At 40.8% G+C, this 27908-nt stretch overlaps 1 protein-coding gene across 1 annotated transcript; it reads left to right on the plus strand.

Moving 5' to 3' along the window:
* Nucleotides 1-440: 440 nt before the first annotated feature.
* Nucleotides 441-24051, plus strand: ppp1r14c (protein phosphatase 1, regulatory (inhibitor) subunit 14C). The gene is made up of 4 exons (XM_026142500.2): nt 441-783; nt 20313-20396; nt 21465-21497; nt 23209-24051. Exons 1-4 carry the CDS (start codon nt 550-552, stop codon nt 23281-23283), a joined length of 426 nt encoding a protein of 141 aa, XP_025998285.1. The 5' UTR covers nt 441-549; the 3' UTR covers nt 23284-24051.
* Nucleotides 24052-27908: the final 3857 nt, after the last annotated feature.

Raw genomic sequence — 27908 nt, forward strand, 5'->3', positions numbered from 1 at the left:
GCAAAAGAGTTCAGAATTGTACTGAGTTGGAAAATATTCAGACGACTTCCCTACTTCTATATTCCACAAAATTTTACAAACCCTACTTTAGAAATTGGAAAAATATATTTGAGAAATATCAGCAACGCTGAGGAAAGACCCTCAGTATCTGCATCTGCGAAGATGAAGCACCACTGAGGGGCTTCGCTTTGTACGCTGCAAAAATGAATACATTCATTCATCTAATTTGAATCTTTTAAGCCTATTTATTTATTCATTTTTAACCAACTAATGGTACATTTTTACGCATTTGTCTGCAATTTTACCAACAGCAGGATGACCAGTTAGATTACAGTCACCAACCTTTATATTTTGGTTTGAGAGCCTCTCACTTCTTGCAGTGTTCGCTCCGCCTTCTCGCCTGTCTCCGGCGCTGCGCTTTAAATAGCAGCTGTTTAAAAGCTCCTCACCATTCTCCCGTCTGCCGTGCAGCACGCAGTCCCCACTCGGCACCGCAGTCCTCCCCTTCCATCCACACATTTCTTTAATAACACTCCTGCACATCTCGCTATGTCGGCCGCCAGCACCGAAACCAGTGCCCCTTTGCCCACCGCCGGCAGCCGCGTTTTCTTCCAAGGTGCGCCCGGAGTGGGCTGCGTGGGGTCCGGACCCATCAATGGGGAAGACACGGTCCAGAAGAAGCAGGGCAAAGTGACCGTGAAGTACGACAGGAAAGAGCTGCGGAAAAGACTTGTCCTGGAGGAGTGGATCATCGAGCAGCTCAGCGTGTTGTATGACTGTGAGGTAAGTCGAAAGAAACTCCAAAGCCGCACACGGCTGTGCGCTCTTGTCACCGAGACGGCTGGACAATGAACAGCCCTGGATGAAAAAAAAGTGGCCCTGCATAGCTGCTTTGTTGTTCTTTGAGAGGTTGTGTTTTTAAATCTTATCTTTTTGTCGCCTTCAAAGGCAATTAATCGAAACCGCTTTATACATTTCTCCTGTTTGGTCGACTTTGCTTTTTATGTTCAGTTTCAGTGTTGATTAGGCAGAACTGCAGCAGCCGGACTACTCTATCACTTTAGATGGTTCACTGCGTTTACAAGAATGGCACCTGAATAAAGTACGTCCATGTTTCATCTGACCCCAAATATTTTAGCCGGTGTCTCTCTGTGCTCTGCCGCACTCATACCAGCTGGCTTGGAGATACAAAGCTGTGTGGTACTCATGTGTCATGTCCCGTGTAATTTTCTCCCTTGTTAAAGAGAAAGAGGGATGGCTGACTCCACGAGGCTGAGAGACCGGCGAGAGAGAAACCGCACGTTTGCGCTTTTTACGCACCAGCCGCGTTGGCCATGAACGACCGAGACGCGCTTTGTCTCATTATTCAGTGTGTGTCGAACAAGTAACCTCATCCTCACACGCCGCTGTGAGATCAGCCCATGTAACAGGCATCCATCCACCTCACGTGCATTTACCTCTCCATCCTCGAGAGCGAAACCTCACAGGCTCATGATGTGATGGTAGTTTTCTCCGCGAGCTGCGTGCGCAGACAGCACGCGCTGGAAACCAGTATTGTGGCAAATTTCTGCCACAATACTCGTTGTGGGGGACGAAAGGGGTGCAGAAAGAGAGCCGATCTATAAGTCATGTCCAAGTGAACAGAGCCAGGCCTGGGGGATGGGGGAAATAAGAAGGGCAGTGGGTTAAGGACGAGCTGATACCGTGACTTTCGTTAACAGCCAATCAGCTCCTCTGACTCTGATTCCCCCACACCTTCAAGCTGAAGGTCTCCACAACTATGCACACACATACAGCCTTACAGTATGCCTGTCGCCACAGACTCAGCCAATCAGAGACTACATAGGGGTCTGCGAGCATGTATGCACATGTGCATGAATCAGGCAACACAGAGGAGCTGAATTTTATTTAAACATAACGTACAGGTGTGGGGACATGAGTATGTCTCATGTCTGCAGTTGTAGATGCGCATGTGGTTGTTAATGAATGCAGAATGTTGACTCTAACAGTAAATCTGAGAGCAGTATGTGTGTGAATATGCAGAAAGGAAACTTTTGTTAAAATTACAGCAGGATGCTGAATGTCATAATGTCTTTTTCAGTAGTTTGTTCTTCTGCTATTTCTTTCCCACATTTAATGCATATAGACCTCATGCATGCCTTCTGCACATAGAAGTACCTTAGTATGATTTATATAGCTGTCATTTTGTTTGCAAGCTTTCTGTTTTTTATGGTTCTGCTTTGGTTCATCCCTGGCTTTCTCAGAGTCTGCCTGAGAGCAGACTAGTTTCAATTTCAAAGCCATCCGAGCTCTTTGGCTGTGTGTCGGACTGTCATCAGCAGGTGTGCTTGATCTACACAGAGGTGACTGGAGTATTTGATGTTTGACAACGGCTGGAGTGCACTGGCCCAGCACCGATCTGTATTTTGGACTGTGATTTGCTTCATGCAAATGGATATTTAGATAAACAGGAAAACACAGTAGATCAAGCACGTACGCAAGCTCTCGTGATTTCCAGACAGAAAGAATTCAACACTTTTCTAAGAAAACACTGCTTTTGGTCGACTTCAGTTTAATGACAGAGTCCCTGCAGTGTAGATTTCAGCAAAGATATTCCCAGCAGCCTTACACCTCCTCATGTCATGTCTTTCACACGGCAAATGGGATAATATCACATGGTAATCCCCTGGCTCACTGGTGTTGTTGCCAGTCTGATGTCACACTGGATGCTGGAATGAGATCAGTGTTGTTGACTAGTGTTAGAAAGACACGGGCCTGATAATGAAATGAAACCAACACATCAATATTCTCCATTATTTTGACACAGTATCACTCTGCTGCATTGTTCAATGCTTTCTTTCACACAACACTGAAAAAAATATTCTTTTCCCTCATAAAGATGAAGCAGTTATTTTGCATAAGGTGGAACTGAAATAGATGAAATCCAAGGTTTATATATTCAAATAATTAATCATTGAGGAAAATCTGGGCTTAAATAGTTTTTTGTGTTTATGCGCATTCATGTTCATTTCATTCAGGCTCTTATGGCTTTGCTGCTGATGTTTGCTCAAATGACTGTAAGCATGAAGTCACACACACCCCCTTCATGCCTGTTAACACCTCAAGAGCAGGGCCCAAGATAGACCAAGGTGTGTATTTTGTGTTTGTGTGTGCACGGATGATAAATCGAAGTGGAGGCTACTGATTTGAGCGTGCTGGTCAAGCTGAAAGGTCAGCCACTATATCGGTTTCATGAGAAAACCTGATACTAGCAATCATCACAGAGGTGTGGGTATGCGTGTGCAAGTTTGTGTAGGCGGTGTGGTAATGTGGTGATACTGAATTGTAATGGACTGGAAGAAAGGTGAACTCAGAACAAATAGGATTATGTTTTTGGTGAGAATTTCACTTGTTCCCTGTAACTGTTGCCACAGTGCTTGCTTAGTAGCTGGAAGACAAATTGTTTAGAAAACAGTAAAGGGAGAAAATGTGTGTCATGGAAAACCTTGCCGTTTCATCAGAATTGAACTAAGTACTGATGATCCTCTAGCATGTCTAAGATCCAGCTACCAGCACCTCCAGGAGTGAACATATAAAGACATCCTTTGTTTAAGCAATAAAATGAAAATGTAAGCATTCATGGGAAACTTGTGCTGTAATAATATTGCAACTTTGATTTTATATTGATTAAATAAACCAGATATACATTTAGCCATGCAGGATGCCAAATTCTGATATGGAGAGGAGCTGGCTTGTTGATAGCTAAATGGTAAACTGAGCAGTACTTTTCTACTCTAACTGAGCACTCAAAGCACCTTTTATAAAATCTTCATTCAGCCAATCACGCACACAGCCTAGCCGGCAGGTGAACCACCGACCTTCCGATTGGAAGACGATCCTCTACCTCCCGAGTCACAGCTGCCCCTAGTTTTCACTCTTTTCCAGTCTCTCTGTATAAGTTACTCCGGTAGTGGCTGACAGGAGAGTATTACCGGACTTCTAAGGAGACAGGCGAATATTTTCTCTTATGTTGAAACCAACCTTTAATCTTAAAATGAACAAGATATCAAAATATCAAATTTGCCTTTTTGGCTTCATCTCATATATATATTTATTCCCTAAGCCTCTGTCTTTTTCCACCCCTCCCTCTCTCCCTCTGTGCCTCCTCTTTGGGTGAGAGGATAACAGAAGGTGAGTTCTGTCAGAGATGGATTCCCCTCTGCTCTCCCGGGACACGTTGCCTCTGTTCATTTTGGTGTTCAAAGGACAGGGAGGAGAAAAAGCAGAGAGAAAAAAAGCAGGAGGGGATGACCCAAAGAGGGAGAGGCGCTAGAAAGCTGAGGTCCTAAGTGCTCCCACTGCAGCTCTTAATATAGTGAAAGCCTTGACTATATTATAGGCTCATTGTAGTGCCCAAAGAAATCACTCACTGTTATATTACTTTATATGTGTAAAAGTATTAAAGCTTGAAGTGTTAATGGAACTGCTAACATGTAAGTTCACACTATGAAACACTTAACCCACAACCTCTCCTAGGGCTGCACCATTATTACGTAAATGATAATCATAGGTTTGTTTGTTTTTTAATCAATATTCAGTTTTTAGTCAAAATTATTCATTTATGCTAGCGACAAAATTTTTTTTATTACAAAGTTGTGAAAACATAACCCTGCTTTCATATCCATTTTGTGTGACATTCCTGCAAATGCACAAATGCATCCAAATTAGCCCTCCTCACCCACCTAAAGTGAGTGCATCTCTTAGAAGTCAAAAAATAAGCAAAACACAAATAACCTAAAACAAAATCCAGTCAACATGGCACTGCTTCCTGTTAACTAAAGCATCTTTGCAGACAAATACAGTGTTTATTCACCTCTGGTAAGTGCATTTGTATTAAGCAAAATATAAAGTCTTTCATTCTATTCGGTGCCTCTACATAATAGATGTTAATAAAACTCAAAACAAAGACAGCTTTGAGACCCCTCTATAGCTCCCTGGCAATGTTTTGCATAGGAAATAACATGTGGTTTGTCCAGTAACTTGACCACTTTCCTGAAACCCTCGTTTCTCACAGTGCTTATTAGATTCACTTTGCATTGTTTCTCTTGGCCTTCATGCATTAATTACACTGCAGATGGTGGCGTCTTTTCACCCAGTCGAATAACTTAAGGGAAGATTATGGTTCAACAGCAGTTGAACCACAATCTTCCTGAAGGGGGCATGTGGTGTGGCTGGTGTGTTGGCCGCTCTTGCTGGTGCTGTTATTGGTCCATCAGCCAGAAGGGCAAATATAACATTATATGTAACATTCAAACAGCTGAAACCGAGTGTTAAAAACAGTGAACAGTCTCCACTGTAGTCACTGTGTGTTATTTTCATGCTGTTTCATGCATTTCTGGTGGTTCTGCTGTTGCTTCCTTCCCTGTTCCGGCCCACTTGTCAACCAAGCAGCATTTGACCGTCACACAGCCTCATCCATGTTGAGCAAAGTGCAGTTGGGATTTAGGAGCAGCAACTCTACAGCACTCTTTTATTGCTCCTTGGTTTACATCACTTGCCCAAAATCTAAAGTATTTCCAACAGCAGATGATAAGCTGCTTTGAGGGATTCAGCCTCTGCTGTGCCAAATATTCCAATTCTGTTGTATTTCTGTCCTCTAACATAGTACTCGACCAGACTTGTCAAAGAAACGTCAAGCTCCGTGGTGCAGGGAACAGCTGTGATTGGCTTGTGCGGGTTTATTTGCAGGACGCCAAAATCATGATTGAGATTCGATTAACTGTGTGATGCCGTAGCCTCTCCCACAGTCAGAGACTTGAGTAGACGCTGTTGGACTGCAGATTAACGCCGAGGCCAAGCCGAGGTGATTAAAAGGCAGAGTTTGTCAGCACAGTGACGAGACCGTCTGTCTGAGAGCACCTGAGAGCAATCGATGAATGAGGAGAAGCTTTAGGCCTTTATTTGGTGTGTAAGAGAAGAAGAGAATAACCGAGACAAACAGATTGCTAGAGCAGTAAATATGTTGTTGGCTTGCGTACCAAGCTCAATGTGTGTGTTCTTCGGGGGGCGTATGCTGTAGAATAAGGGGAGAAAGACACTGTAATGCCCTACTTTTCCGTGGCTCAGCTTTAATAGAGCCCCACTCAATGAAGCTCATTCATGTGCACAGGCACAGACACTGCCAGCATACAACACTTGGCCCTGAGGCCTTGTGTGTGTTTATGTCTGCGTCCATGGGTGTGAATAAGGCCGTGTGGGCTTTTCGGGGCCATAATATCCATGGCTGAGCAGTCGGGGGTACTTTCCATGCATTGATAAGCATCAGGACACACACACATACACTCACAGGTCAGTGTACAGACGAAATGGAGCACGGACACTTGAGGAAGAAGCATTTTTGTTCTGGATAATACTAATGTTTCTATCTCCTGCTCCTTTTCTCATCACCACAATAACAGCGGTTGTTTAATTTCTACACTGTTTTGTGTAGGAGGGTCCCCAGGCGGCCTTTGTGTGCTTTGGTAGTGGACAGTGGAATCTGGATTCTGTCCCCCTAGCATCAACTTCCTGGCAGAAAAAAAGAACATCATTATCTCTCTCCGTCTGCATCATTATCCCCTCCTCCCTCTGCTTCTTCTGTGACCTTCTCTATAACATTTCTCGTTTGCCTTTTGTGCATGTGTGTATCTGTGTGTGTTTCCCCCCACATTGGGAAGCAGGAACAGTCATATACTATATCGTGCAAGCCTCGTGTGGTAGCTGCTGAGGAGAAGTAAGGAGTGCAATTCAAGCCAAGTCATTAGTGGCGTTCAATAGGTTTAGCAATACCATGCAGAGGGTGAACACGCATATCGGCATATACAAAGACAGGAGCATTATGTTACCACTGAAGTTACTGGATATACTGCATGTATACACAAACAGTTACCGGCACTAGTTTAACATTGTGGGTCTTTTATTTTCTGTTTTGCAAGCCTGTGAAAATGTGAATTCACCACCCACAGCAGTTGATGGATGTGATTCCCCTCAGTGATCAATCGAACAGGTCTCACTCTGATTGATGGCAGGATGCTGGCTGGGCTGCACTGCCTCATTATTCTGAAAACTGGTGATCTTTGCTACAACCTCTGGGTCTGTTTCACACCGATCAAATGTGCTTTTTAAAATCTGTGAAAGGTCGAGATTATACAAGAAGGTGGGTCTAAGAAGGAGGAAAAAGGGGACAAACCTGAATCCAGAATGACCCCCATTTAGTAAATCATTACTGCCAAGACTGGCAGACCCACTTGGTAGGAGATTTCACCGGTAAATTGGATAATTGTTTTACTGAGTGACCCTGATGTGTTTATGGATCTGGCGAGGAAGGTCGCTGTTGAGTTTACTTATCTTCCATTCAAATTACACGGGCAAAAATAGAAACCGATGGGGTCTGTGTCCAACCACGTGCTGGCGCATTTCGCATACCACCTGCAGACACATGCATGCGCTGCTAAACAAATCAGAGGTGTTGACAAGAAGGCCTTTTAGCAAGCAGCTAAACACCAGCTGTTGAAACAGTTATAAACACAGTGGCTGCAGAAAGGTATCAAATGTCTTTTTCAAAAGCAAAACTCAGCATGAAGGTTTTATTGCTTTTTTTTTTTTTTTCTCCCTCTATAGTTTTGGTGTAATTTCTCACTCTCATGTCAACTTCTGGTGCAGTCTGACCCCATCTGCTTTTTTGTTTTCCTCCGCCTCCTCATTTCTGTTATTTTTCTCACCAGGACTTATTCTACCATCTGTCTCTTAAGTCTCCTATTGATCCTAATCACACATGTCTACAAGTTGAAAGGTGGGACTGATACATCTGTACTATGGTAAAAGTTTATACGTGCCACTACGTAATACAGCTGAAGTATATTGTGACCTAACCCAGGGAAGATGTGATTGACAAGCAAACAGAAAAAGCTAACAGGAAAAGAGGAGAAAAAGCAAGCAGTCTTCACCTGTTGTTACCAGGTCGAACAACCAGCACTGGCTTCACCCTGCCCAGGGCTGTGAAAATATATTTGCCCTCTTCCTGATTGCTTTCTTATTATTCACACTTACATGTTTCAGATCATCACACAAAGTTTGGGATTAGACAAAGATAACCAGAGTAAAAACAAAGTTTCATTTTTAATTGATGATATTTGTTTATTTGTTTATTTATAAGGAACCCCATTAGCTTCCACAACAGTGGTTGCTAATCCCAAACCATCAAATACAATCAAATAAAATGCTACACAATAAAGTGAATGCAAAATATCTGCATAATTTGGCTATTACATCCACAGTGAGGTTTCACAGTTGTGAAAATATGAACATATAAATATCAATAACACTGAGACAAAATACACAAATTTCCATTACAAATGACATTGCCCTCTTACAATATTTGCAATAATTCAAAGCTGTTTGAATAAGCTTTTAAGCTATTTTTGAAATTATAAATAGAATTATTCCACTTGAAAGATGCTCTAAATATAACAGAGTTTTTAAGTTGCTTTTAACTCGAGGAATTACTAAATTGCGGTTTGTTGAAAATCGTGTATTATGATTATGTTTTTCATCTGGATACTGCAATTGAGCAGAAAGAAAATGTGGTGTGTTAAACAGTATTGCTTTCTTTATAAATACAAGCAAGCCATAGTATAATTTAGCTTGCACAGAGAGCCAAGCTTGTGGGGATAGGTTAATTGGATAATCCAAATTGCCACTAGGTGTGAATGTGCGAGTGAATGTGAGTGTGAATGGTTGTCTGTCCCTGTGTGTTGGCCCTGCGACAGACTGGCGACCTGTCCAGCGTGTACCCCGCCTTTTGCCCTATGACAGCTGGGATAGGCTCCAGCACCCCCCGTGACCCTGAAAAGGATAAGCAGAAGCGAATGGATGGATGGAGGAAGCCAAGAAAGTTTATCATGCATTTTATCTATATTTGTATAGTATTTGTATAGTACGAACACCTTAACACTAATCTGTCTGATATCATTTGTTAAGGGACAACAAGTTATCCAAGCTTACCAAAGCATGAATTTACTGTGATTAACCACATTTTTTTTGAAAGTTAAGTTCAGTTTGAGTAGCCATACCCAGGCCTGATTACTGGCAGACCTGTTGAATCAAGTAATCACTTAAATAGAACCTGTCTGACAAAGTGAAGGAGGCTAAGAGATCTCTGAGAAACAAAATCATTGATATCTGTCAGTCTGGACAGGATTACAAAGCCATTTCTAAGGCTTTAGAACTCCAAGGAATCACAGTGAGCACAAATGGAGAAAACTTTGAATTTGATTAACCTTCATGGGAGTGGCTGGCCTATCAAATTACTCTAAGAGCACAGTGATGACTCATCCAAGAGGTCACAAAAGAACCCAGAAGGACATTTAAAGAACTGCAGGCTTCACTCGCCTCCGTTGAGGTTAAAGTTCATGATTTAACAATAAGAAAGAGACTGGGAGAGTTCCAAGACAAAAATCACTAATGACCAAAAAGAACCCAAAGGCTAGTCTCACATTTGCCAAAAACAAAAACATCTTGATGATCCCAAAGAGTTTTGGGAAAATATTCTGTGGACTGATGAGACAAAAGTTAAGCTGTTTGGAAGGTTGGAGTCCTGTTACATCTGCTGTAAAACTAACACAGCAATTCATGAAAACAACATCATACCAACAGTGAAACATGGTGGTGGTAGTGTGATGGTCTAGGGCTGCTTTGTTGCTTCAGGACCTATAATCAGGTTTATCCCATTTTTTTTTTTGGTCTGCTTGCATGTTTTCCACATCTTTCCTCAACTCTGTCCTCACGGTACCTAGAGGTTGCCTTTCCTAGCAAAACATCTGTTCAAGACCTTAGTAGTGAAACCACCAACATCATAACTTCAGATATTAAATATGTGTACACATACACATATGAAGAATAAATGTGGACAAGGTGAAAATAAAGAGATCTGGAAATGACAAATGCCTCTTTTCCACTTGCACCTTCTGGGCTCGACACGACTCTACTCCATACTCATTTCAGTTGTTTTCCACAACGATTGACTACCACCTTATTGTGGGTGGGTTTGATACAGCAGCGCTTCCTGTCTTGTGATGTCGTTTGTATGCGACACAAACACAAAACAACAATGGAGGACATCAGGCGATGGTGTATCTGCTGCTAAACTGATGGTAAACATCTGCACCGTATCACTGGACCTCAGTGTTGGTGTATATGTAGCTATTTCCTAGTTGCTGGGTTTCAGAGTTGAGTTGCTTTCATGACTCATCCAGTGATGTCACTCCCTGACGATGATTGGCATGCAGTCTATTGACATCACATTTTCAGCTCGTTTGGAACCCCCAACTGAGTAGGTACTAAAAAAGTACCTGGTACCAGGTACTACCACCTAATGGAAAACCCCAGTCGAGTAGAGCCAAGTAGATACTAGTGGAAAAGAGGCTAAATGTCTTCAGGTTATTAACTTGAATTAGACTGCTTACAAATGTAGCCATTGAATCCCAACATGTAGTGGTACAAGAAGAAAAATGACAAATACAAGGCATCTCAGTCCTAGTTTAGTAGTGGTGTAATTTCCATTTTACTAAGCTTGAGCTTTGAACCCAAACACTGATCAAAGATGATCATTAAAAGAAGAGACTAAGGAGAACCAGCTGCAAAATGTGCAACCAGCAATGGGGAAACGGAAAGCTGCTGAGACCATGAAAAGAAAAGGCGTTGACTTGTCACACGCGCACACTGATGTTCTTGTCTTCCTATGACATCTCCTCCCATCCCAAGATGATCCAGTTAATCAGTGGTTTCTTTGTAAGCAGGCCAAATCAATTCATAATCTGGCTATATGTAAACACTGACTCAGTTTATCTGGTTGGCACAGTGAGAAGATGCAAAATACCGTCGTCATTCGCACATGTCTGAGAAAAGGAAATATGCAGAAAAGGAAGACTGTTGTTTTGACTCTCAAAGTCATGGGCGTGTGCTCATATATGGGCGTGTGGCTTGTCTACCTTTGCATGTGCTGCATGACATTGCACATTTGAAAGCAGTTAATGCAACTGAAAAACAAGCACTAGAGATGAAAGAAAATTAGAACAAAGAGGGTGTATTATTTTTATCAGTTCTTAACCCTATGTTATTATACTCCCCAAATAGCTGGCCAATATGCAACATGGCTGCTTCTGCCCCTGGTGCTCATGATGTTTTACATCCAGAATGACTGAAAGTGCTCATTTACACTCAGGGCAAAGGTCCAAATGGGTCCCAGCTGTTGACCCATTAGCCTCAGGAAGAAACTGTCTGCCTGATAAATACAGTAAAATAAATCCTGTGCAGGATCACAAAACTGTGAAATAAAGTCACAAAACCGGCACTGGCATTTTCATGCTTGACAGTCTACTGTAATTTTTACTCTCTTTTTTAAAATCAGGATTTAAAGCAAAGGGGAGGAAGGGTGATGTTAAGTATTTTGATTTTGTATAGCAATAGGGTAAAAAGGCTTGTGTGTCAGCTGATGCTGTAAGTATTTTGGGCTATTGAAGAAGAGACTGTGCAAGGTAGAAGACCTAAAGGCTCTTGACAAAACATTAAAAGTATATATTTTTTTCTGTGTAACTACCTCTGACGTTTGGGAACACCTAGACTTTAGTGATGACATCATGCTGGTATCCCTGTCTTTTGCAGATGATGTTATCTTTTGAGCTATAATGGAGATTATCTATGTATCAGCCATGTAGATGGATAAGCACCTACATCTCTAAAGGAGGATTCAAGGCATAGGTAGTTATTAACCTTAAGTGCATAGCCTCTGGAAAGGATCTTAAACTCTTATATAAGCACAGGTTGGTATGGAAAGCTGAGGTTAAATGTCACCTCTTTCTCCCTGTCACCGGGTATTTTAATGTCTCTGGCTTTCACTTATAAGTGATTCAAATGGCCCATTTGGCATTAAAAGAGCAACAAGCATTTGAGAATACTAAATCCTAACATGGTTTTATTTATTTATTTATTTATTTTTAATTGTGCTTTATCAGCCTAATGTACTCATACGCCAACCATATTCCATGACCTCAAACACATAGGTAATGATTACAGTCCAAGAGGGGGGATAACTTCAAATATGATGTATTTGACCTAACACTGGCAGCGTAACGAGTTTCCAGATTTGTCTCTTTGGTGTCATTAAAAAAATAATAATTTAGCAAAAGATCCTCATTGATGAAGCTACCTCAGTATATCAGTCACATGACTTGCAAACATTTAGAAAAAGCCCAAACAAACCAACAAAACTGCCGATTTGTAAGGCTAATTTCTCAACTGATAAAAAATATAGGTGAGAGTTTGAGAAATGTGGAGAATGGTCCATGGCAAAGTTATCCATCAGGCTTTGTTTGCAAAGTTAGAGCAAAATGTAGCAATGTCACAAACAGTGGTGTTACCAGTCATGGTACCAACCTATTCATGTATGCATGTATATATGTCTGCATGTACTTCATCTCCTCCTCAACAGTTGAGCCAATCTGAATGAAACTTTCTACAAACGTAGTCACACTTATAGTGATTATTAACATCTATATGTATATATATTAAAAAAGATTTATTAGAAATACAAATTCTCCTGGTTTTCCTATGTATTATGTTCATCTTCATGACATGCAATGCAATGTTACGTTGTCCATTTGTATTTGTTCATTGCCCGTGCCTAACGTAAAGGTCACCAAAATTTGCATCCACGACAGAATTTTGAGATTGTTTGAGAAAAAGCAATGCCCACCTGGCTAAAGCCAGTAGTATATATATATATAAAAGTGTATATAACTCCAGTGTAAATCATAGAATCATATGGCATGATGCAGCTACACAGAATACAAAATTAGAGCAATTACCTTAAAGACTATGGGTGGGGGACTAGTTCTTCCAAACTGCAAAGGTATTGATGTATTAATTGATAGAGAGTGATATGTGGAAACTCAAAGGGAGAGACCATTTATGACACAGAAAAAAAGAAATCAGAGGAGACTCAGCATAACAGGGCAAGGACATGGCTTCAACATCAAGTTTTGGCCATGGAGATAAAAGCTACTACAACACCAAAGTGGAGAAACATCAGGGGGAGAATGATTAGGACATTTACATCACAACGAGATTCTTAAATTTAGTATGCACGATCATCTGTTATTTTTAACTGAAAAGTTCCTTTGAGTATAATTCCTCCCCACAAGCTTATTTCTCTGACAGTTCTCCTCTCTGATATACTGTGTCCTCCGGAGTACAGCTGAATCAGCGTGGGAAAGAGCTTTTGCTGCAGTAGCTAACTTCACCCAGCGAAGTCACATAATCTATGCTGTATGGTTTCAGCAAATTGCATCGCTGGAGGGCAAGAAGAAGGTGCTGGGAGGTGGGGGTGAGTTAGGAAGCGAGGGATGCAGGAACGGAGGAGAAGCCGGCCTTTATTGGTTACTGTTCCAAGTAACTTTTTGCTTTCCCCATGCATTGAAAGAAAATCCTTGTATTTAGTTGTTTTACTTCTCTCCCGTCCCTGTTTTCCTTATGTTTCCTGTCCTGTCCCTGCCCTGTGATTCTTTGCATTCTTTGTCACACTGTAGTGTCTCTTACTAGGTTTAACGCGGTCTCTGAAGATGAATTCATCCCACCTTGAGCTCTTGCTCGCTTTGATGTGACAGCGCTCGGCAGCAAAGAGAGGAAGAAAGCTGAGCTGTGAGGTTTTAGTGTTGCGCAATCCTCCTCTTCCTTGCATTCTGCATCATCATCACAAGTGACCCACTTATCTGTGCGCTCCCCATCTCCCTGTATCTTATTATCGGCTCTTATATATTGTAATTAGCAGTCTCGTACATGGTCTCTTTTGTTTCTTTTCACATTTTTCCTGCCTTTTCCCCCCTTTCTTTCATCTCTGCGTGGTTGCTAATTTAACACAGGCCTACATTCCTTGTGTTTGTATTTGTATTTTCTTTTTATTTGTCAGGGAAAATTTACAAAGCCATTAGTCTCCTAAGAGAAGAGATGTACTGTACCAGATTTAGAGGCAAGCTAATTTCCATCCGCATTCTCTGGGTCAGACAACAATAAAACAATGTAATGACATCATCAAGAAAGAAATGATACTCATACCAATGAAACAAACAAGTGCATTTGTTATTTCACTGGTCTAACGTTTGCTTATTCTTCTTCTCTGTTCTTCTCTTTAGACATGTCTCCTTGTTTACAATACAGGGTGAAGGTTTTAGCATCTCTGCACGATTAAAACTCTTCCTACGTTCTTCCTTTCCCACCAGCTCTTCCTGTCAGTCTCTGTTATAAGCACTGCATCACATGCATACAGAGCAGTGATTAAAGAAGAGGCGGTGGTATTATCTTATTTACTACATAACTCCTCTTTCAATCCAGTTGAGCCCGTGTTTGTGTGGTTAATATCGGCTAACACATGAGAGGGATCAGTCAATGTCAGCCACCTTTTTTGCGCGTGTTACCCACTGAGGGTGGGGACTGAACGTTGTTGAGCTCTTTGTACTGCAGCAGATCTATGTCTCTCTCTCTTTCTTTTACACACACATGCACACTGAGGATTATGATCCTCCAGGTAAAGTGTCTTTTTGCGATGATGCAACAGCACTATAATAATCAGTGGCACCATTTTATCATAACGCCACACTTGAATTTAAGCTAGCAAGCAGGAAGCCATAAAAATAAGCATAAAGATCCAGACCTGCAACGTGAGGTTTCATGTGGCCCAAGGGGTAGCAGATCTTGCACTCCAGCTGCTAAGTTCCTCTGTGAGCGTGTTTGCTGCTGGCTGTGTAAATATCTTTGAGTGCTCATCGTCTGTGAGTTTGACTCTGTTGTTTTACCTTAGAATATTTCCATTTCAGAGAAGCCTATGCTTGAAAATACTCTCAGCTGTTATCCATTATCAGTTGCCACTACACATAAAGACTTGACTGAAGTGTTTAATGAGGCAGCTGAACCACACTGTCAATCTGTGATAACAGGACCGAACAGAAAGTCAAATCAAACTGACCAGGAGGATATGCATATCCTGCAAGAGTGGTCTGCTGAATCACACCAGGGTACATTAACATGTCTTCCTTTTGCTTTATTGCAGAGTTGTGGCAGGTCATGTGTTGTTTCTTGGATGAACTGAAAGCAACCTTACTGAGACATTACCTGGCTCAGCTGAAAAACTCACGAAAGGTCATGTGCTACTCCTCAAACAGAATATTTCTAAAGTGAAACAACATTCGATCGCGGTTTCATGTGACTCGTTAATTATGTCTTCAAGTAGGATTTGCTTCTGTCCAATGTAACTGGTAGATCTAGTTCATAAAAGTGGGCCATGAATAGGAATAATTATGAATCACTTGGCTGAGTGAAGCGATCGCCCGTAACAGAGTTTAACTCTTTGTTCGCAGAAAACGTTTGAGTAGTCTGAATAGAGTTTGCGTTGAGTCACGGGGTTGGGCCGCTTACATTAGCTTTGATTCACCTCATTGCGGATGAAGCAGACTGAAAACGCTGCTGGCTGTTTAGCTGTCGGTGAATATGAGTCTGGCAGACATGCATGCCTCACTTCGTCTGCATCTCTGCACGCAGCAAACACACACAGGCTGGCAGTGTTGCTCTCCGCTTCTCTCTCGGCCTCTGTTTTGCCTGCTGGCTCTCACACGTCGTCTTCACAGAGTTGCCTTCATTACAACAAACACTGCTCCTTGTTATCTGTTTTTGCGCACACCATCCTCTTCGCACAAACTCTCGCTCTCTTTTTCTAGTCATCTTTATATCTCCCTTCTGCATATGCAAACAAAAACCAGCCGTCATCTGTGAAAAATGCTGAATCTAGGCCTCTTGTGCATAAACAGGCGTTCACAGTTTCACAGCACTTACCATTTTTTCACATTTCTGTTTGTTTTGTGGCTGCCTGTCACTCTCTGCCATTGTGCCTTTTGTCATTTTGTATGCTGGTTAAATGGAAAATTATATTCCCGGTAGCAGCAGGTGTGACCTTAGCCATTTTAGGCTCGCAATCATCTAGCAGGACAACATCTTCAATGTGTGTGTTAGGTGTGAGAGCGTGTTTTTTCCATTCTCACCATCTACACAGTGTGTTTAATACACTTAGGGACTGTAATGCGAAGCCCAGTGGTGAGTGATTCCCTGTAGAAGATTGATGGTAGCAAAAACCGGCGTGGGTGCATGTGCGCGTTTGTAGGAGCCGGGATTTTGTTGGCGATAGCCTGCAGTCACGCCTGGCGAGCAGGCCGTGTTTTTAGTCATCACCAATCACAGTGACAGGGGGTGACGGAGTGCCTGCTGACAAGTGGAATATTCAGGGACACACACACAAACCCACACGGAGCATTCAGGGTGAAGCGAGTGATTGATAGCTTGGCACACAGGCAGGCAGACAGACTTGTCCTTTGCCCTCAAACATCTTAAGAAGTAGGTCAGTCTGCTAAATTTATGATCCTGACACGTTTTCACTTTCACATTGTTACTCATTCGAATTCATGCTTTCATGTTTATTATTAGGTTAAACCAGCAAATCACAGTACACAAACTCATCGACACTGACCGAGGCCATGATCTCTGCACTCCACTCACACGTCTGAATTTGCAGGTAGCTGCTGTGAGGTGTAAACAACATGACCTTCCAAGGAAGGAGGCATGTTTGATGATTTGAACTTTTAGGTTTTGTCTCCACTAAGGCTATGAAACCCAGCCTTTGTCTAAAATTTTTAGAGACAACAGCAAGAATATTTTTATATTGAACAGTCTAAGATTTCCTTAAAGACCAGCTGAGCAGAGTTTTTTGTCACCTATTTTCAGCTTTAAAAAAAATGCAAAATGTAGAGGAAGCCTGGCACTGAACGGTTTGACCTCTCTTATATGCTTATATTGTAAATACTTAATTTCTCTTTTTAAGATTTATAAATAAATCACTGTAATATAACATCGCTGTAATCTCATCTTTGAAATCAGCTGGCTAATATCATGTGGTTCCCCTTAATACAGCTGCTAAATCTGTGGGAACATGGGTGCGATTCCTGGAATTCTGGCACCCTGATGCTGCCGGGTTTGCCGGTTTGGGCCTCAATAATGGTGCAGTTAAGGAAAACAGTGGTTGGAGATTTTGGTACTAGTAAAATTATTGCAACTTTGTGCAGTGATTTTGAAATCTTGTTGCCTTTTGAAGTGGTTGTTTGAAAGGTGGGGGCCAACCCTGCCACCACATGCAGAGAGTTTCTGTCTTCAAGGCAACTTTGGTTCACCAAGATGGTGATAAAACAGCAATAAGATGGAATCAGTCTGGTATCATTTGGGGTCAAAAGGGCAATTACATGAGAATTTGTTTGTGACAATACGCCAACTAACTGTGGTAACTCAGCAAAAATCACAAATCTGTTGCTCAAAGGTATTTATTCTGGATCAGGATGTCAGTTTCCTTGCAGCTTTATCCCTACTGGGGATAAAAATAATTTAGTTTGGACATGCACATGTACACCACAGCTGGGGAAATTCCACACAATTAACACAACATATGCGTTACTTTGCAGCCGGTTGCAGCCTGACTCCAACTGATTCCTCAAATCTCTCTGCATTTCTAAATAAGACTGGTTATTTGCAAATCTGTCTGGGAGTGATTGCAGTGAGTCTGACGCAAGCTGCCATTGTTTGAAGACAGGCTGACTCGTGCACCAGGAGACTCGTGCAATAACAATTAAGTGCAGTTATGAAGAATTAGACAATGAGCGAATGAGAGTGATGTGACCATTTAGTCTATTGCAGAAAAATTATCACTAGACAACCATTACTTTTTTGTTTTTCCAATGAGCAGTTTTTGCTTTTTAGGAGTGCCCTCATCAGGAGAGGTGAGTTCAAACTTCAACAATGTTTTTAAAGTTTCCTAAGAGAACATTCAATAATCAGTTTTAAAGAAATATTTGATTACCAAACCAAATCGTGTGAATTTCACCAGTCAGTTACTTCCACTCTAGCTAAGAATGCTGCATTGCAGATTTAGGAAATAATCATTTTACACAAATAAGTATTCTGATCTTGAGGTTTCAAGCAAACATCAGTGCTTGTGCTTAGCAGGACAACACACACAATAACATTACCATCATTTCACCACCTCACATTAACTCAATTTTCTCACTTTTTTTTCCCTCTTCATCTAAATCAATTTATCCTTCCACTCCGCAGTCTGAAAAAGCTCATCTCCTCTGATGATTAGCATTTTTTACACAACCTCTGTTCTGTGGTTCCACCACATACACACTCATATGCTAATAGGTGGCAGGCTTTGAGATATTCTGACCCTTTCCCGGCTTTGCTACCTTTCTTCTCAGTTTCCTCAACGAGTGAGGATTTCAGAGCGAGACCCTCACGCTAAGACGTTTCAGAGAAAGAGGTGCTTAAAATGCAGGTTGTGTAAATGCCTGTCAGGAGTAAGGATCGAGGTGGGGTAGCCTTGTGTTTGTGTGTGTGTCTACGTGTGTGTGTGAATGTCAAGTGTGTTTGAGATGAAATATAGATGAAATATGATCAAGCCTGTTTAAGATGTGGTAGAATTTTTTTTGACTGTGTAAATGGGTGCTATGATGGGATGTTTGTGTATATGTTGCCTAACTAAAACAAGAACACGCAATACATTTGCACTAGTTCATCAGTAGTCAAATGTGTGCATATTGCAGCACATTTGTCTCTTGGAATGTACATTTTGTCTTGCAGGCTACTTTCAAAGGTATAACTGTAATCTAATTTCATTCTGTGCATATCGAAACACCCACGCAAAACTGAGCAGTGACTGAGCTTTAATGCTGAGAGCTAAAATCAAGCCATCCTTCCATCCTCCTGTCCCTGTGTCTAAATACCAGTGCATGCTCGAGGCTTCACCTTACACAAGAGTCCTCTGGGAGGCTTACACAAACACACGTGCAACTAAAGAACTAGTCGCTTTTATTAATTTTAGTTTACTGCAAAAATAATGATAGATATCATCCTACAATTTTTATGGAGGACTACTAAGGAATGTTGTTTAGTATGCATTAGATGAGAAAGGCATTAAGGCTGCAAGTCACATTCACTTAAAACCATGGGTTTGATAATAGAGCCTGAGCCAGGCTCATGTGAATGTATCATAGCATTATAGCCTTCCAGTGTGATGTGTAGTACAGTAATATAGTACAAAAGAAAATAAAGATGTTTTCAGTGAACCTTCACCAAGACTGTTCAATAAAGTGGTAAAAAAAAAAAAAAAAAAAGAGCACTGATATCCTATAAGTTCATCATATAGCTGTCTCTTAAATTTTATGGCCGGTAAAGACTTAATTTACAAAGAAATAAATTATTAACATACAAATAGTTCAGTAGGTAAGGGTTGGCAAAATCTTGAAATCTGAAAGCCATGGAGATTTGGGTGTTGAGTTTCCATATAAGTGACAAAAAGTTAACACTTGGCAGTTGATAGAAGGTGATTGGGGGTATATTTTAATGAACATGTAGTAGATAAAGATTCTTAGTCTTTTATTTATGTATTTATTTATTTATTTTTAATTAATGTGCAAATGCCCAAAATATTAATCCAGTATCAACAGTGTCTTTGTTGATGCTAGAGAAAGATCATAGATTTGGTAAATGGAAGAGAAAACACTAATTACCGGTTTAAGACACAAAGTCTTTCCTGTGCAAAAGAGTGCAGTGACCTACATGAGCGTTGGCATTAGATGTAAATTATAGGGAATAATCTGAAATGGAAATTGTATATATTCTAGGGATGGTGGAGTGGTATAGTCACAGATTGTTGCAATTAATATGGCTGTTGATAAAGGCCACTGCTTGTATATACATGGACACTTTGGCTTCAAAACCCAAAAGGAAGAATTTGGATGATACATCATGCGGTAGCTGGGAGGAACAGTTTGATCCTCCCTGCGCCGTCTGTGGGTAAATAAAATGAACCAGTGAAACAGCGGACCTTTGAAGTGGCACTGAGCTGAAAACAGCCTTTAACCACTAAATGGACCAACCCACAGTAAAATGACATTTCCATATGATGCCTGTTCCAAAAAGCTAAATGCTAAATATGCTCAGCTTGTTTGCAGCTTGAAGTTCAGAGGCTCAGACACACTGTTTGTATAAACTGTGTATAATAAGTGTATAATATTCTTGTTTTCCGTTTTAATTTCTTATTTACTCCCTCACATATTTATGTGCTCGTCTTCCACAAGTTCCTCTGCTTGAGCTGCTCAGTAAACCAGAGTGTCTTTGTGTTCCAGGAGGAGGAGATGCCCGAGGTAGAGATAGATATCGATGACCTGCTGGAGGTCAACAGTGATGACGAGAGAGCCAGCAAACTGCAGGTATGTTCTTTGGGCTGCATTTGTAAGTCCTCAGAAAATACATTGTAATCTCATATAGGAGATGAAATAAGGCGAAATAAGGTAAGTGGGGTTATCAGGTAAAATGGGACATTCATGGTTCATGCATCTCATCTATGGTATATATTGTATATATCTTAGCTATAAATACATACAAATATACACTAACATGTACACATGAACACAGTTGTACATGTATACGTTAGAGGGTAAAAGAGGTGTGTTGATATTGAAGTAATAGATATTGGCGTCAAACTAGTTATCACTAGTCTGACACTGAAGAATGTCAGACTAGTCATTGTAGACAATGTTTCAATGTAGACAAGAGAAATGAACAAAGAGAAGCAAAGAGGATCAGAAAGATAGGCGAGTGGCTCCAGCAGATCCCGGGAACAACATCGGAGATCTCTGTCCAGAAGAGCGCAGTCCTGGGAACAGCTAAGATACTGCGCAGGACCCTCAAGCTCCCAGGCCTCTGGTAGAGGACCCGAGCTTGAGGGATAAACCGCCCGCAGGGGCGTGCTGGGTGTTTTTTTTTTTTTTTATATATATATATATGACTGGCCCATTTTTTGGCAGTCAGTCGGCCCATTTTACCTGAACAATGTCAAAACTATGGGACAGCCCAAATTTCAAAACAGTAAAATTCTATTATACCAATCCAATACCAAAAAAAAAGCAGCTGAACACAGTTAAATGTCATACACAGGGTTTTTTTTTTTCTTAGTGTCCGAAGTGATTAACCAGAAATTGTCCCAGGTTACCTGAGTTCACCCTAGTTGTTCCATAATGGAAACACTCACCTTAAAGTCAAATTTTCCATGTGACTGCTTTGTATGGTATCCTGTTTCTGTTGGCTCTACTGTATGGTGGACCTGTCCTCAAAGACAGACTGATGTCAAACATACATAATCATCAGTCTTTATGTTGTCTGAATACATTACCGCGGTTTTCCATATCAACAAAAGCTAACCAACCAATCCAACACAGACAGTGCTGGGAAATGTCCCTAAACAACTCTCTGTTTTTCCTTTACCAATTTCTACACAGGAATCATTAATAGACTGCTACAAACCAACAGAGGTAAGTCTTCCGGTGAAGCTCTCTTTTCCATGTCCACTGCTTGAGATCAGTGACCTGAAATTATTGATCCGCACATGCTGTATTGAATTTGTAAAGTCACATTTTCATGCTACTGTCACCCTGACCTGAATGAAACAAGTGTTAGATGGGCCCATAAGCTACACAGAACACATACAAGCACACACAATTTAACTTTGTTCACACTGGCGCTTGTTTTTGAGTGTGCGAATGGGTGTGTGCGGGTAAGCTTTCAAGTATCTGGGTTGGGGGAGTTAGGGTTAAGCTATTTTGGTGATTAAAGGTGGTGCAGAACAATCACATTACCTCTACATACGGCCATGTTGCCCAACATGGACTGCCCATCTGTCATCTGTGACTGTTTGCATGTGTTTGTGCGTGGCATTAGGTCAGCCTGTTGAAAAAATGTCAAGGTCACTGGCATCTGAGATAACAGCAACGTTCAGCCAGGTTGACAGCTGCTGATACGTGTCACTCCTACACATCCGTACTCGCACACGCGCGCACACACACACAGATTGTAATCCCTCGAGTCTGGAGTAGCCCAGATGCCATTTTGAACACAATCCCACATAGATGACATGGACTAAGGACAGTGAAAAGCAGAGGCAATGGAGAGAGAAGGTGAATTGTGACAATTGGAAGCAAATGATGAAGAAAGGATGAAAGTAAAAGAAAGAGAGCACTGTTGGTGAGAGAATGACAGGGGATGAAAGAAGCTGTTACAAATGGTGAAGGATAGATGAGACCTCTAGATCAAGGAGGAGGAAAAGAAGAGAGTGACAAGAGGAGGGAGGTATCAGTAATTAGGGCACGATAAGTGTCACCTCTGTTACAATTGTGAGGTTTATATTTCAGCACCATCGCAGACTTTTATAGAGCCATTAGATCAAGATGAGGAATCTTTTTCTTCCATCCTTTTCTGACTTATTGCCTCATAAACTGGCATTTCTTTTTTGTGACTTAAAAAGCAATACCCATATGACTGGGGTTGGCCAGTGTTTGTTTTCTGTTTGGTACAAATTCTTTTTTTCCTTTCCTACAGTACTACGCTTAAGACTCTAGCCACCACTCATTTTTTATGTTTCGGTGCCAATAAACCAGATTTCCTTGTAATTAAAGTGGTCTTGAACAACAGTACTTCAGGCTTTCTGAAGGTCTTTCAAAGTTTTCCTGTTGCTTTTTCACTTATTTTTAGTCCAGTCATTATACCTGACTATTTTCAGAGGAATGTTTTTGGTTTGCTTTTGCTGAACACAGACCTATGAATCATCTAAGCATAAAAAAAGCACCAATTCAAGGAATGAATCACTGTTGTGTTTACACATAACAAATAACTTTGCAATTACCTGTTACAATTTTTAATTGTATCTTTAGGAACTGTGTTATTAGGTCATTCGGCAGAGTAAATATGGTTGTGTGTATAACCTGTTTTCTGTCAGTTGTATATTTATTAAGCCATTAGACAAAGGATTCAGGATTCAGCCTGCAAAATCAAACAGAAACTAAAGAAATGTTATAGATTTGAATTATGGCCTTCTGATGCAAATCTCATTTGATAATTGCTTAAGCTCGATTTGTGTGTGTGTGTGTGTGTGTGTGTGTGTGTGTGTGTGTGTGTGTGTGTGTGTGTGTGTGTGTGTGTGTGTGTGTGTGTGTCTCTTTAAATCATTTTTTCCTCTTCTCCCTACAGAACTTTGTCCGTGAGCTCCTCGCAAGGATAAGGGGAATGAGAAAACTTAGCGCTCCAACCAAGAAGGGCCTATAATGGCTCAACCATCAATCAGCCATAAACTCCGTCATCTCCTACTTAGCCCGCCATACATGGACTGTCATTAAACAGAATAATTTATCAAAACATCAGTAACTGTTCTGCAAACATCTGCTGTATAATCCATGAATATAGCACTAGTCATTCTTTTCACGATCACAATAACAAGGTGTATTATAATATTTGACTGTTGAAAGGTACATAAGTAAAGCAGAGCCAAAATGTTTAAATAGTCACAATATCTGGAATGTGCCAGAACTGCAACTGTGCTTTAATACAAACACCACCTAACTTCATGTGTCAGAGCCATGTAAGCTTTTTAAACCACTCCTACAAACCAAACAGCCATACAGAATAAAACGCCAACAAAAACTTTAAAAGAGGTGGTAAAAATAGTTGCAGTAGGTGTGAAATTAGCTGTAGCACTATTTAAACACAGTGCTTCTTGATCTTTTTTTTTTCTTGTCCTATTTTTACGGAGGTTTTTTGCTGTTGCGTCTTTCTTTTTTTTTTTCTAAAGTACTGTATGTTGCCATTTCTTGTTCACGTGATTGAAATGTGGTCTTCGAGAGTTTGAGTTCTTGTCACCCTCTTTATCCCTACTCCATTATTGCTTGCAAATGTAAGGGAGCTCTGTGGTCTTGTGTCAAGTTCATTTAAAAGCACAACACATTAATACATTAATCCCGTCGTCTTTTGTGATGTGTAAACTCTGGAAAGAGTGGGAACGTTTTATCAAGCAGTGCTAAAATCATATCAAGATTTTCTTTTTTCCTTTTTTTGTTACCCAGTCTCCTAGTATACTTTTCACCACAGCAAGGCATGATGGGTGTTGCAGCTCTCTGTATGAGACTACAAAAACCTGTATGATTGGCAGCCTTTTGCTCGTCATTGTACATGTTCATGATCTCCCTTATTGGAATACATATCAGTTGGTAGTTTAGATTCAAGCTCAGCACCCAAACACTGTAGTCGTTTTTACACCCGGTTCACTTAATTCTGCTAACTTGTCTCTGTAATAGCGGTTGATGTTGCCTTTAAGGACATTCAGGATCAGTCCACTTTTTACTCAGCACTGAACTTAAACTACTGACGACTTGAAAGCGTAAGAACAGTGGCATAAGAACCCCGGAGGACTTGACACTTTAACTTGCCGACAGAAGGTGTGCCAAAACTGGGATCCTAAAATGTCAAACATCATGGAGGCATTAGTCTGCCGCAGCTCCTACTACAGAGATATCTTTGGGTGGGCTCAGAAGTTTTAGTAATTCTTTTCATGTTGCAGGAAAACTGTGTTACAACTGAATATAAGCAGGTTTAAGAGGTGGATTTGTTTTGTTGCTAGTAAATTTCCCTTCAGCAACACACTGAAAAATCTCTGGTACAATCACGAATCCCTTACAGGGTTGTGCCCAGTTTCATTTTGGAATAATTAATCGTATAAAAAAGGAAGGTGCAGACTAAAACCTGCAGTTTGATATAAAGTATAAACCCACAGCTGCCAAAGACAAAAGCAGGGCAATGTTTTAGTTTAACATAACACTTGCAAAGCACCCTCTTGCATGCTAACAACAGAGACAAGGTATTGATGAAGAGTATATTATAGACCTATAATCAAGCAAAAATTTAAAAAAAACAAAACTTTTTTGACATAGCTACCATGTATGACTTTGTAAAACCTTTTGTGTTGAGACAACGTGACGTCACGTTGGAGATAATCCAGGAAATTTTAAAAAATGGTGCTGTTTTTGATGTTCTTCCCAGACTTTGGTTAAGTTATAAAAGGCGTTTTCACTGTTGACTGGTGACTGAGAAATGTGTCTGCAAGAAGTCTGTCTCTCTTGACTGATGGAGTGGATGCTCCAGAGTTGCATCTTCTATTTCTCTGTCTGAACTGGGTTGGATACGTGTCATCACTCTAAGCTAGCAATGGTGAGTTTTTCTGGCTCGGTGAATTTGGAGGAAAACCATGAAGATGGAGACATTACGGGCTACTGAGATTCATATCAAGGTACTCTATAGGATTTTCTGTCAAGAAATACTTCAGGGGCAAGTGGCAGATATTTTATTATTTATGGGATTTCATGTGGAGAGTATTTTGAAAGTGTCCATATATAGAAAGCTCTATGTTTGCATGTGTTTTTAAAGTAGCATGTTGAGGGGAACATTTTCTTGGCCTAAAGGTTTTTATTTCACAAAGTAAAACACTTTCCTTTTTTATACCTTTATTATTATTATTATTATTATTATTATGATACAAAAATGTTATTCAGTTGCAGTTTTGTTCTGTACATCCACAATAAGCTTTCTTCTTTTTAAAATGTAATGTGGTGTGGTTTGTTTTTGCCGATAATAAAAATGCAGAATGACTCTGTACTGTTTAAGAAAATGTTTCTACTTGTCTATTTCTTTTCTACTTCCCTTCTACTTCTAGTTTTCATTTTACTTGACATGCAAAATGCATTTGTATGTTTCATTACAGCCACATTTCACCATTTGCATAGTCTTTTCTCTTGAAACACTGCTCTTTATTAGATAGATACTATATTAACTGTTAGCTTCTCTTAGCATGGTAAAAGTCTTCTATAACCTAGACTTATTTACACTTATATTTTTTCCAATGACAGCTTGAATCACAACTTCCTTTTCAAGTAAATTTTTATGCAATAGGCAGTTGACTGAAAGACCTGTGTTTTCAGAGTTTTTTACAGAACCAGACAGCAGCAAGATCCATTCCCAAGTGTCTCCAAAGCACAAGAAGGTGTTAACATTTATGCAGATGATACAGCAACTGCAACGTCACTGATTACTTATGGCCCCAGTCACACAGGCCTGGAGACTGGTCGTCGTGAGGGAAACGTGTACCAGTTAGCGAGCGGTTACTGACAGAAACTGTGAAATCAACTCCTAAAGTCACAGTCACCAGGCCTAAAAACAGATCAGTGAACCCCAAGCAACGACCAGTCTTGAGGGAAAAGCGTGAATTGTGGTAGATGCTGGAGATTACTGGCAGTCACTGGCTATGACATATATGTTGCTACTCGCAAAACATCCTTATGACCCTATTGTTTGCTAGCAGGTTTCATGGTCATCTACAGTCTGTGTGAAAGATGCTGACTTGTCTGCAAACACTCACTAAATTCTTGCTTAGCAGAAGTGAAACTGGAAAGAAATGGAACGCAAACTTGAAAGCAACCATTCGCCAACCCTAACTGGTTGGTTTTCCATCAGGTTTAAACAGCACACTACTGCACAGAGATTACCACACAGAGGCACAATAAGCTACATTTTAGTAAAAGGAGTTTAGTAAACTGCATAAAGGATGTGGCTGCTCCAGTTTCAAAGTAACTATAAAAAGAGAATGACCGTGTAAAGAAAGCTTTGACGTCATGCATCATATCTTGCTTGGTGTCAGATCTCTCCATCACTGTCATAAGTGTGTCTCAGTTAAGCTGAGAGAAAAATTAACACAAAAGTCTAAATAAAGAACGTAGTTAGCATAAGGACTGATAGCCTGCCCAATATTAAATAAAACTCCAGCATCAAATATAAACTATTTCATTTTATTTTTAGAAATATTAAAGTCTGAGAAGTCTTTCCCTATTGGTAGTGGTATTGTCTACAAGATGTTATCTCCCTAAACCAGGCAGGAGGGTCCTTCCATATTTATGATGCCCATTTATATTTGTACATGTGCATCTGTGCGTGTCCATGTCATTATGCATTATGTGCTGAGATCTGAGAGTTCTGTCACGGAACCGTGGGGGCATATGAGAGCATCATGGTGCCCAATGTGCTCCCCTTCAATGCCTTATAGTGTGGCAGTAGTTTAGTAGGACACGCCTGCACGCTGTCTGACTCTGTAAAGGGCTCATCAGGGTATGACATTATTGCTCAATGTGCGCACGAGTAGCCTTTCTCTAGCCCCATATGGACTGGCCCACTGGCCTACTGTACACTGTTGCTAGGTAGAAATTGTTCATTGATATAAGAGACAGATTTAAAGCTGCTGTTTAAAAGGGATCTGCAAGAGTCTACACATTGATCATTGCAATGATCTTGTATCTTGGGGGGAACATGTCAGCATGCCTTCACTCGGCTTGTATATTTTGTTTCTGAAGGAAAGTCAGGTGGAAGAATAGAGGCCAGAGAGACACATTTAATGAATGTTAAAACAGCTTTTTTTTTGTGGCAAAGAGCGTGACAATGAAGGTCTTTTGAATCATTAAAACATATTTCTAAGCAGCCACTCTGGATTTCACTGCAAGAACAAGAATTGCACATGCATTGCTGGTGCTGCTGCACGTGTGTGTGTGTGCCTTTAATTCCATGACCCACTTTTCACAGCTGGGGCTGGCTGGCAGAGAGTGCTAGTGCACGCTGCCTTGAATAATTGGGACTGCAAGGTGAATGTGAGGAGAATAGTTAAAGACAGGAGCTCCCTCCCTGCCAGTCAGCCTGCCCGGTTCAGTCAACTGGCTGCACACCAGCAAATCTCACAGCAGCACGGTGCTCACAAGTTGCTGTTGGTCACGGCATTTTACGATATTAACGCTGATGTGAAAGGAAGACAGCTGTTTGACACAAACAGGGAAATTGTATGGATGTATGAAATTAAACGA

Source organism: Astatotilapia calliptera, chromosome 15, assembly GCF_964374335.1.
Source record: "Astatotilapia calliptera chromosome 15, fAstCal68.1, whole genome shotgun sequence".
Taxonomy (NCBI): domain Eukaryota; kingdom Metazoa; phylum Chordata; class Actinopteri; order Cichliformes; family Cichlidae; genus Astatotilapia; species Astatotilapia calliptera.